Source organism: Saimiri boliviensis, chromosome 5 (assembly GCF_048565385.1).
Source record: "Saimiri boliviensis isolate mSaiBol1 chromosome 5, mSaiBol1.pri, whole genome shotgun sequence".
NCBI lineage: Eukaryota > Metazoa > Chordata > Mammalia > Primates > Cebidae > Saimiri > Saimiri boliviensis.
Genome location: NC_133453.1, coordinates 11,733,713 through 11,746,371, shown reverse-complemented (window position 1 = coordinate 11,746,371; position 12,659 = coordinate 11,733,713). Strand labels below are relative to the sequence as shown.

At 36.2% G+C, this 12,659-nt stretch overlaps 1 protein-coding gene across 30 annotated transcripts in view; it reads right to left on the bottom strand.

Moving 5' to 3' along the window:
- TRIP12 (thyroid hormone receptor interactor 12) overlaps nt 1–12,659 on the bottom strand; it is a 166,499-nt gene that overhangs the window by 70,390 nt on the left and 83,450 nt on the right. For all 30 annotated transcript variants that reach the window (XM_074398915.1, XM_039469656.2, XM_039469654.2 and 27 more), the window contains 2 exons: nt 8,675–8,780; nt 4,994–5,130 (listed from right to left, as the gene is read on the bottom strand). In XM_074398915.1, coding sequence (XP_074255016.1) covers nt 4,994–5,130; nt 8,675–8,780 — 243 coding nt within the window. The remainder of the gene's footprint in view (nt 1–4,993; nt 5,131–8,674; nt 8,781–12,659) is intronic.

Here is a 12,659-nt window from a genome sequence, read left to right as displayed (position 1 = left end):
AAAATGTTGGAAACTCCATCACTCCCAAAAATTTAGAGCTACACACAGACAGATTAACAGAAATACTAAAGTTGTATAAAAGTTGAGCAAAACCCACACTTCTGGTAAAGAAAAAGGAAATTAACCAGTAACTGCACACTATAATGCTACTTACAGGTGGGTAGCATTTATGAAACACTTACTATACATAGGCATTATCTAAGTTTCCTCATAACTGTACAAAAGGTATTATAATCATCATGCACATAAGCAAACTAAGGTTTTGTGACTTTGAGCATATTTGGCCAATGTCAGAGAGCTAGTTATGGATCAGAGACTTGAACTCAGGAAGTCTGACTTCACAAGCTGTACCCTTAAAAACTGTTATGACTCAAATATATTCTATAGCAGTGATTTTTAATTCAAATACAGTTGCTTCTTCACATTATACAGAAATGCTGTTAACAAGTACTGTCATTAGGTACAATTATAACTGAAATGGCTCTTAAACTTATTTTAAGACTCTTTCATCTATGTGGAAAGCAAATACCAAGTTTTAACAAATAAAATAGTTGGTATTTTTAAAAAACATTCTGCAGCCCACACATTAAAAAACAAACACACAAAAACCTAACCTATTAAGAGTACCGCTGAGGTGTTGTTTTTTTTTTTTGAAACAGAGTCTTGCTCTGTCGCCCAGGCTGGAGTGCAATGGTGCTATCTCAGCTCACTGCAACCACCACTTCCCAGGTTCAAGCCATTCTCCTGCCTCAGCCTCCCAAGCAGCTGGGACTACAGGCATGCGCCACCATGCCCAGCTATTTTTTTTTTTTTTTTTTTGTATTTTTAATAGAGATGGGGTTTCATGATGTTGGCCAGGATGATCTCGAGCTCTTGACCTCGTGATCCCAAAAGTGCTGGGATTACAGGCGTGAGCCACCCGCCCCGCCTTGTTTAGTTTTTAAGTTTATTTATCAGAGAATCTACTTGATTTTACTTTAAAATGTTCTCCAGATCTACAACCATTAAAGATTTCTACTTTATGTTGTTCTTAAACATTTTATTCTAATGACTTTCATATTTAACATCTTAAATTGCAGTGCCAGAAAGACATCAATTAAGCAAAACATAAAACCTATAGAAGAACATAATTAAAAGAGTTGCTATGGTTCTCTAAGGTTCTATTACAGCAGGGTCCTAACCTTTGTTGAGCCACAGAACGTTTTTGTTTTGTTTGTTTGTTTGTTTGTTTTTTGACAGGGTCTTGCTCTGTTGCCCAGGCTGGAGTGCACTGGTGCAATTTACAACTCACTGCAACATCCACCTCCAGGGCTCAAGCCATCCTCCTGCCTCCACTGTAGCTGGTACCACAGGCACATGCCACAAATCCTGGCTAATTTTTGTATTTTCTTGTAGAGACAGGGTTTCACCATGTTTGCAGGCTGATCTCAAACTTCTGAACTCAAGTGATCCACCGGCCTCGGCCTCCCAAAGTGTTGGGATTACAGGTGTGAGCTACTGTCAAAAGTCTCATTTTTCAATGGGAGATAGGGTGCTTGTCTTGACAGAAATTGGAAACTAACTTCGAAGAAAAGAATTCTTTTGCCATACCTTAATAGCAAGTATTAAGCTTTTGTTCACTTTTATGAAGTAGTTTAGGTTATCTAAAGTGGGAGTTTAGATATAAGTTATGAGTTATCTAATTTTATAAAACATATATAAAAGAGCTATTTTTTTATGTTTTACAAAATTAGTTTGGTTTTACAAAAACAAACACTAGTTTTGTATGTTTTAGAAAATTAGAAAACCTAAACCAGCTAAGCCTTTGGCTAATTTAACTAGGAGTATACAGGTAGCAGTTCCATAAAGTCATGAAGGTATGAAAACGTAATTAATCAATAGGAGTGAGCTACAGTTCTTTAGTCAAGGCTTCAAATCTCCTTGGGCATAGCCCAGATTTTTTCCCAGAGTCAAATATAAAAATATAACTCTCAGTAGATAAAATCCAATGCCAGATTATCAACAGATATTTCTCCTGTTTAGTATTAACATATCTTCACAGTACTGTGTAAGGCAGTTTACAATATACGTAAAGGAAAAACTGAAGATACTGTGTAAATCAGAATACAAACATTCTATCATAGAGTGACAAGTTTTTATACTTTAACCAACTGACAAAAAGTTAACAAAATTTTCTTTATATTATCTAACCCTGATCATTTCTTCTGAAATTATAAAGGTACTCAAAGCAAAATGGAGCTGACATTATTTTACGAGTATAAAGAAAAATACTTCCTTCCTTATTTTAGTACGCCTAGCATTTGCCAAGACTTTAGCAACATTATACAAGGCTGTACATTTCTGATTATGTCCAAAACTAAGAATGCCTAGGAGACCAAGTGTGGTGGCTCACGCCTGTCATTGCAGCACTCTGGGAGGTTGAGGTGGTTGGATCACCTGAGGTCAAGAGTTCGAGACCAGCCTGGCTGACATGGTGAAACCCTATCTCTACTAAAAATGAAAAAATTAGCTGGGCGTAGCGGCAGGTGCCTATAGTCCCAACTACTTGGGAGGCTGAGGCAGGAAAATCACTTGATCCTGGGAGGCAGAATTTGCAGTGAGCTGAGATCGTGTCACTGTACTTCAGTCTGGGCAACAGAGAAAACTCCTCTTCAAAAAAAAAAAAAAAAAGAAGAATGCATAGGAGTCTGCCTCTGACTCATTGGACAGTGTGGCAAACACTTAACTTTCAACTTCAAAGGTTAGCATTTCTTATATGAAGAGCTAATGTGGTTAGGCTTTTAAAAAGAATAAAAACATTATTTTCAAATAAATGTTTCCAATGGAGTCTTACACCGACTATACAAGTACTATCTGAGAACATTTACTTGTCAAAAGGAGCTCTAAGTCCACAAACCTATATTCCATACTAATTTAGTTTTGTATTTTCTTTTACATTCCCATTTTACACATACAGAAACTAAAGCACATTATCGTGAAGAATGTAATGTAAAGCTGTTAAGTAATTAGCTTCTTTCCCCATACTTGCATGAGACAGCAGAGAAATTCCCGTAATTTGTAAGAGATCTATCCTCCAAAACATAATGAAGTCAGCCCTACTCTAATACAAGTGCACATGCCACATGTATTTTTTAATCACCAGCTACAATAAACAACTTGGGAAACATCCGTATCACACAGTGATCTCAAACATAAGACAATGGAATGCCTGAAAAGTGTTTAGAAAGGCAGTTATATAAGCCTGATTCCTGTACACTTTTATCCTCTTAGGTAAATAAACAGGGGAACAAAATTTTACACCCCAATCCCATTCCAGCCTTCAATTATATATCCTATGAATTATATACACTCTTGCAACTGCAGGGAAATAGACAACAATGCTGTTACCAATATGCCTGCCTTTGGGAAGTCACACACCACAGCTTGTAACCCTGATCAAGTATAAGCAATATTTGTCTCCATTTTTCCTCACTTATAAAATGATAATAACAGCACTCACACCTCAGCAGCTTGTTTGGAATATTAAATGAGAATATATGTAATATGCTTAATACTGCAATGTAGTGTACACTGTATAAATATTAGTTGTAGTAATAACTGCAAGGAGTCTACATTAATAGCCAGCAGCTCCTTTTCCATTTGAGAATTGTCCCACTTCCACATTCAGGCTTATAAATAAACACTGAAAGACTAGGAAGGAGTGCACAACAGTGGGATAGGCTGTAAGTTACAACCAGTGAGCTGCAATGAAATGAACTTTCAGTATCTACCATTTAAACCTTCAGAAAAACTATTCTAGGAAAACAAGTCTGGGGGGAAAAAAACTCCTCTCCCAACACTTAATTTGTCATTCAAAACTGAGAAAATGTTGTGGTTTAAAAAAAAAAAAAAAAAACGCTGGCCAGGAGCGGTGGCTTACACCTGTAATTCCAGCACTTTGGGAGGCTGAGGCGGACAGATCACAAGGTTAGGACATCGAGACCATCCTGGCTAACATGGTAAAATCCTGTCTCTACTAAAAATACAAAAATTAGCTGGGTGTGGTAAAGCATGCATAAATCCCAGCTACTCAGGAGGCTGAGGCAGGAGAACTGCTTGAACCTGGGAGGCGAAGACTGTAGTGAGCCAAGATCATGCCACTGTACTCTAGCCTGGCAACTGAGCCAGACTCCATCTCGGAAAAAAAATAAAAAATAAAAAATAAATGCTAAGCTAGACAGGGCAAATCACAACCTTCATGGCCAACTATGACCTATGACAACATATTCTAATAGTAGTATCTTTGTTCAAAAGGAAGTATATGCCTGTATCTAAACCTGTGCGTATCATCTGATTTAAGGGACTCACACATATAAGCCTATAGTGACTGATTTTAACATTTTTTTATCTGTTGTTAATGTCATTTACAAATATCAACAGAAATTACATTTTGATATTTATCAGCCAGAACTAACAGATGAAGTATTAGTCTTGTTTTGGTATAAGTAATGGGTACATATTTAAAGCTGAAAGGAGAAAAAAGCCTTAATTTTTGTGTTTCTAATATATCAAAAATAAAAACGAGGAGCCCCTAACAATATAAATACTATTCTTATAGCTAAGGTTCAAACTGAATACTTACATTTCAGGGTTTACAAAAATTCTAATTTAAAATTTATATATGTGTGGAGCAATTCAAACTATATTCTTACATTTTTACTAGGAATTTAAATTCTTTCAATCAATGGGCAGTTATACATACTAGTCTATAAAAGGCTTACACGGAAAAGAGTTTACTTCCTCCTAAAAGCCTTTCGAATGTAATTAGTGCAAATCTGGATAAGAATTTTAAAATGACAACCAAATCCAACTATCAATATATCAAACTGGTAAACTAAACCAAAACAGAACGAGAAGTTTATACGATAGTAACATCTAGCATATTTCCCTCCCTCTGCCCATCAAATCTGTAAAAGACAGAAATGCATTTTAAAGCTAAGAAGTACCAATCTACCTGCAGCTCCTTGGGGAGCTTCATCTGTCCGAGCAGCTGAAGAATTTACTGCCTCCTGGTTGCTTTCAGGGTCTGCCATTTTCTCCTGTCGACGAGCTTCAGCTGCTCCTCTTTTGCCCAGGCCAGAGCCTCGCCGACTACAATAGAAAAATGTCATCATGGCAGCATTATCAGTGAACCAGGAGCAATGTATAGAAAACACAAAGCTCAAATTCATGGAGCACAAAGCCAGTTTCTTCTTCGTCCTCTTTTTAAATAAAAGTAAGTGCAGAAAAACACCATGTGTAACAACCAAGACTTTGTATATTTAAAATTCTTCCAAGTTATATTGCATTTACAATACAAGCTTTTGTGTTACTGGGAGCTGTTGTCATCCTTAGAAACAGAAATGATTTTTAAAATACTTCCAACTAAACAGAAAAGTGACTTCCTGCAGAGAAAATTCAATTTATTTAAAATAGCACATCATTTCCAGGGTAAACAGTGGAGCAATGTATTAATACTGGTTGGGTGTGGTGGTTCACGCCTATAATCCCAGCACTTTGGGAGGCTGAACTGGGTGGATCACCTGAGGTCAGGAGTTCAAGACCAGCCTGGCCAGTATGATGAAACCCTGTCTCTACTAAAAATACAAAAATTAGCCGGGTATGGTGGCATGTGCCTGTAGTCACATCTACTTGGGAGGCCAAGACAAGAGGATTGTTTAAATCCAGCAGAAGGAGGTTGCAGTGAGCTGAGACCACACCACTGCACTCCAGCCTGGGCAACAGAGCAAAATGTCTCAAAAAAAAAAAAAAATAATAATACAAAGACTTGCAGACCAACACTGAGAATGAGAGGAAGGGAAAAAGAGAAGAACAGATGTGAAAAAATTCCTAGCCGCTATGTTCCAGATTACCTAAATCATCTAAAAATAACTATCCTAATAACTTCATTCTTTAAAATAAATTATGGATTTCATATTAATAAATATATTACAGATAACATTTGGGAAAGACATTCATTTAGGACAGAGACACAAATTATTGAAAAAGAATGACCACTTGAAAAAAATTAAATTTTATGGATGACAAACCTTTTCTTCTCCTTTAATAGAGAAGTCAGTAAGCAAACTGGGTAAAAGCAAAAATATTCCCCTGGAAAATTACGAAAACTTAGTAGCATTTAAGCAAAAGCTACCCAAATAATCTTAAGAATCCAGACACCTGTTACGAAAGACATGCTTTACACTAAAGTCACACTACAATGAAGTGAGAGAAATGGGAACAACTGACCTACAAAGAAAGGGTCTGACTTACCTGAGAGCACTGGAAGAGTTTATTCTCGTTACAGAAAAAGCTTCCCTACACAGAAATGTGCTTCACTAATCTTTCCTTCACAAGGAAACAGCTCATTCCAAACTCGTTTTACAAAACAACAAGTTAGTGGGATTCAAATTCACTCATTTAAGATCTAATCTCCACCAGCACACTGGGCTGACTACTTTGGATACATAGGGCTGCTGCCCTCAAAGAATGAGGACAGCACTCCTAAGAGAAACAAGGACACCCTGAGTAGGTGACCAAGGAACAATACATAAACAGAATCCCAACTAATTCAGAAAAGATTTGCCAGGAAGAGCACTTCAAGCAGGTGGCTAGATTAGATGGCCTGTGCACAGCATAAGCATGTCTACAGTAAGTAATTTCACATGCACTAATTATCATGCGTAGAAAGAGAGAAGGTTGCAGAGATCAGCAGGGCAGGCAAGACAAACACTAGATTACCTGACTTTGCATACAGCTTAAAATTAATTTGCAGAAACAATAAATTGAGTGTGCATCTTAGACTAAACCTTAAGTAATTAAGATTCAAAATCTGGCTGAAAAAAAGGAAAAAAAATTTGGGAAAACTAAGAAGTTTCTTTCTTCAGAAATCCTCAGAAAAGTTGCTATGCAACCTCAAAAGCAAACAGGTGTACTAAATTCAGGTATTTTAAACAATGTAAAAAATTTAAAAACAGGTGGAAGAGGTTTAAGGTAGTAAGGGTGTATTTCTTATGATTTATAGGCAACAAATTATACTGTTTACTGATGTCACTACTGTACCAAGAGAAAGTAGGTTATCTTAGATAAGAGTAGAGAAAATAGTTTATCTTAGGTAAGAACCAAAAGAAGTAAAAAGATCTTTCTACTAACCTGAGTAGGAAAAGGTAAACAAAATCATTCTCCCATCACTAGTTTTTGATGCATTTACTGGAGGGAACAAGCTATAGTCATGTGCTGCATAATGATGGTTCTGTCAACAACGGACCACATGTACAACCGTGGTCCTGCAAGATTCTTAATACTGTATTTTTACTGTCCCTTTTCTATGTTTAGATGTGTTTAGGTGCATAAATGCTTGCCATTGTGTTACAATTGCCTACGGTATTCTGTATGGTAACATGCTATACATGTTTCAGGCCTAGGAGCAATAGGCTACCACATGGCCTAGATGGGTAAGCTATACTATTCAGGTTTGTGTTTAAGTGTTCTCCATAATGTTGGCGTAACAAAATGACCTAATGACACACATCTGAGAACGTGTCCTCCTCATTAAAAGAGGCATGACTATACATAGACAGAGAACTCATATGTAGCTACTGAATAATTAGCAGCAGAATGGCACCTAACCAACTGAGCAAGCCTAAAAAGCTGAGAGGAGGCTGCAGGAAAAAGATTTTTACCTTTTTACCTTTAGGCTGAGATTCCCAATCAGTTAATAAAGGTTTATGAAATATTAACTGTGTCACATCAAAGCTACTTGTTTTGAAATGAGACCTACAGTAACCGGAAGCTAGAGTTGGAGATGGGAAAAGAACATGCATAATACCTACACTTTTTCTTGAGAGGAAGGTGTTATAATATAAAATAAAAATTAAATACATTCCCCCTCCATTCATAAACTTAGTAATTGGTTCTAACACTTTTAGAAACTAATTAAGCAACAGTACAGCCATTAAAACAGGCATTATTTTTGATTCATTAATCACACTATTGGGAAACTTAACTACCTTTTAAAGAAAAACAACCCAAATCTGCATAAAGATGCTCATTACAAGCATATCTGGCAGACTAGAACTCTGGAAACAGGCCAAGGTCCTGCTACTGTCAACAGTACAGTGAAAACAGCATAGCAGCAAAGGATAGGTAAAGGATAAAAGTATTATCAAGAAGTAGAATGATTAAAACTTAGTAAAAACATGTAAATAAATATTGGGGAGAAGTTCATGAAGAAAATACCAGTTATGTTAGAGTATGTCTTTCCTCAAGCAAAAAAAAAAAAAAAAAAAATTTTTTTTAATGATTTTTGAAAAATCATCAGGCATGGTGGTTCATGCCTGTAATCTTAGCATTGCGAGAGGCTGAGGCTGGTGAATCACTTGAGGTTGCGAGCTCGTGACTAGCCTGGCCAACATGATGAAACCCTGTCTCTACTAAAAATACAAAAATTAGCTGGGCGTGGTGGTGGGTGCCCGTAATCCCAGCTACTCAGGTTGCAATGAGCAGACATTGTGCCACTGCACTCTAGCCTGGGTGACAAGAGCAAAACTCCATCTTGAAAAGAAATTACCTAAGGAGTTAAGAATTTCGATCAAAGTTGAAACTGAGCAACAGAAGACAAATGAACTCACCATAAATGGAAAAAAAAACAAATTACCTGGTACTAGCACAGGAGCCCGTGGTCTTTTGGCGTGTGCTCCGCCTCAAACTGGGGAGCTCAGCAGGTGGAGACTCACTGCGCTTCTTGGTAGATTTTCTTAAACCTATCCATGGAAAATGGGAAAGTATAATTTTATAATGAGAAATTATCATTAAGTAAAAATCAAAAAATTCTTCAGGTCATCATCCTGTTCAAAACTCGACAGAATCTTTTCATAATCTCTCCAGCAGTACTGCCAGCTTTACTTCCAGAGCCCATTCATAATGAAAAAGCTAATGGTGGCACTCAAGTTCAGGATCAGTCTTCTCACTTGGACCCAACCTTGACCCAACCTATCCCAAGAGTCCTGCCTATCTTACCTCTTTCAAAGTTCTTTTCTCATCTGCTTCTCTTTCTCTCTCAACTAACAAAGGTGAGGTTTTTGAATATACTATTTATTTCAAGAATTTACTAAACATCATTAAGTTTACCAACTTTGTTACACTGCTCTTATATAGTCCCATTTCAGTTAGTTTATATAAGACTCATCAATAAGGTATGAGAGAACCAAATGAGTTATACCACCCATCAGAAAGGTGCATGTCCTTACCTGAAGATTATTAAGAGGTCTGATTTATAAAATACTGTATAATGAGGGCGAAGAGTCAATTAAGCACACTTTATGTATTATTTTGGAAGCTAATGCCTTTACAAGTCAATAGGCTCAAAAAAGACACATCAATTAGGAAAAGTTTATCACTATTTTAGGAACAATAGGAAAGCCAAGACAATAGGAAAGCAAGCCACCCTTGCACAACCCAAACAATGTTACCATAAATTATGACATACTAGGCACTATACTCTATCTAAAAAAGACCTCCAATAGGGAAAGGTCTCCAAAGTTACCAATCGTATTTCCATAAGAACTCAGCATCATCTTAAACAGCTGTTAACTTTTTCAGACACTAACTAGTTATACTATTGGTCCTGGTCACTTGCTTCTTTACAGGAAGTTTTAATGTTGCTGATTTCATTACTTTAAAGGGGAAAACCTAACTCTTTAATCCTTTGATTTGGAAAAAAGCAATAGCAAAAAATCTTGGAGAGAAGCAGTAAAAAGGATTCTAGACATTTTCTTGATCTTTTAGACTCAAAACTTCAGCTCATTCAACTAGGGATGGTCTTTACAGCAGACTTAAAAGGAGAGTTGCTAAGTGAAAAAGCAACTTATTCAAGAATCTGTGAACATGAAACAGAAACTATAAGGATAAAAATCTTATGTTTAGACAGGCATTATCTTTTAGATATCTAAACTGTATCTTTTGGGCCTTTTTCAAAATAACTTTTGGGAAAGATTATCTAAACAATTGAAGCTGACATAAAAGAATCAAAGAATGAAACTTTAACTGGGAAAGATGATTGGCTTAAGAGTTTTGTAATTTTCAATTTTATTTTTAGGTTTTCTACAAAGCATATTGTCAGAATTATTTGATATAATCATATGCCTGATATCCTATACTGTCTTTGTCAGGGCACGCAATCTGGTCACCTAAGAGACAGGCTTGGGAACAGATCTAGAGTTAGCTTAGTAATACGTTCAGCTAATTAGCATCACATTTTAATATTTAAAAACTCATAAATTACTTTAAAATACTACTTCAGAAGGTATTAAATTTCACACTTGCTTTTCTATCAGATTTGTGTTACTAAATAGATTTATGAATCCACAGTTTAGAGAGGAAAAATATACAAATGTGTATTACATTAAAACACCAGGCCGGGCGCGGTGGCTCAAGCCTGTAATCCCAGCACTTTGGGAGGCCGAGGCGGGTGGATCACGAGGTTGAGAGATCGAGACCATCCTGGTCAATGTGGCGAAACCCCATCTCTACTAAAAATACAAAAAATTAGCTGGGCATGGTGGCACGTGCCTGTAGTCCCAGCTACTCAGGAGGCTGAGGCAGGAGAATTGCTTGAACCCAGGAGGCGGAGGTTGCGGTGAGCCGAGATCGTGCCATTGCACTCCAGCCTGGGTAACAAGAGCAACACTCTGTCTCAAAAAAAAAAAAAAAAACCACCAAGTGCTTTTGCTTTTAACAAAGCACTTAAAAAAAAAAAAAAAAAAAAAAAAAAAAAAAAAAAAAAAACTTGTATTACTGCCATTAGTATTACTTAGTATTTCATTCACGTAATACTAAAATATCTTTATCCATAACATGATACAGTAACGGACGGGAGCACACACTTTTGCATCTATCTAGTGACATTAAAAAATAAAATATTCAAATTAATGTACTGTATGCTACGTTGCTTTGAGGTGACAAATTTTTTAATCAATTTTTCATTCTTTCACCATTCATGCCCTAAAACAGACTTCATCATTTAACTGTCTTTTAGACTGTCTTCAACTATAACTTAAATGTGATAAAATGTACTTATTCTAAGTGTATGATTCAATGAGTTTGACAAATGTATTTACGCATGTCACTAGTTTGACCATTAAGACCCATAACATTTCCATCACTCTAAAAAGGTGCTTCCTGATCCTTGAGGTAATCCTCTCTCTTTCACACATAAGGCCCTTGACAACCACTGATGTGCCTATTTTAGAATTTCATATAAATAGAACCATATACTGCTTTGGAAATGGATTCATTTTCTTAGACATATTAGTAACCCATTCTTTTCCATTGCTGAGTGGTATTCTTGTGTGTGAATGTTCCACAATCTGTTTATCCATTCTTGGTGGTAAGCTTTAAGAGGACCATACTAAGCTGCAGAGAAGTAGGGAAGACTAGATAGAAAAACATTTGTAATGGCTTTCATAATCATACCACAATCATAAAACAACTGTGCGACTGTCTAACTCCATCCCTGATGAAGTAAGAGAGATTACCTTAAACATGCTGTGGTCTGAAAGACAATCTCACAGTAAAGAGCTGCTATGTATAATGCTCTCTAGTGGAAAAGAGGTTATCATTATTTGCAACATTATGGGAACCCAGGATAAGAGACCATATGAGCTTTTATATATCCATCTCTGCCCCAAACACCTGAATAGGGCAACACATCTTATGTAGTGAAAATTGGTAACTGGTAACTTCTGAGCATGTTTCAATAAACCAAGTCAAACCTTGGAAGGACTATCTGAATTACTTTCAAGGATTATTCTTCCAAAAATTAGAAACATTTTCAGAACATCAGAAATGGCAGACATTCATGGAGAAAGAAAAGTTCAAGTTTGAAGTAGTTGGGTAAGATTACTTTCTTGAAGATAAAGACAGATTAACTTCTTTTGACCATTTAGCAAATTGACTATGTTAGAACGTACTATTCTTATTCTTAAGACTATTTGAGGTTTTCAAAAGCACCTTCAGATATAAAGTTAGATAACTCCTATTTTTCAGATACAACAACATTTACAGACTTGCTTAAAGGTGTAAGCTAGCCAACTACACAAATCCAAAGCTCATTTTGAAGCAAGCAAAACGAGTATATTAAGAATACATCTTAATGTTTCTCACAAGTTGCTAAAATTTTGCTTTACTGGTTCTGAACAAAAAACTTTAGCACTGTCCATATAAAAATATAGTATTTTGTAGAACTGAAATTTCCTTGTATTCTGCTGATCAAGCAAGGAGTATTTAAATAGAGGAGAGAATTTTACACAGTTAAGTGTAAACCTACTGAACACCAATTAAAACATACATACATAGACATATACACATGCACATACACTCTCCTCTTTCCCAGGCTCTGTAATGCAGCAAAACTACATTTATTGTTTACCTTTATGATGTCACTCAACAAGAGCATCACTGGTCAGATTAATAAACTTTCATTCACAAAGATTTTGTGTAATGAAATTAGGTATAAATGTAGATGTACTCTTTTTCCCAAAATTCTTGACCTTAATGTATTCGTATAAGAACATATGCACTTGTTCCTATAACTTTAAACCTCTAGATAAAGAAAAAACTGGCAGTTAGTATTGTCTGCCTAA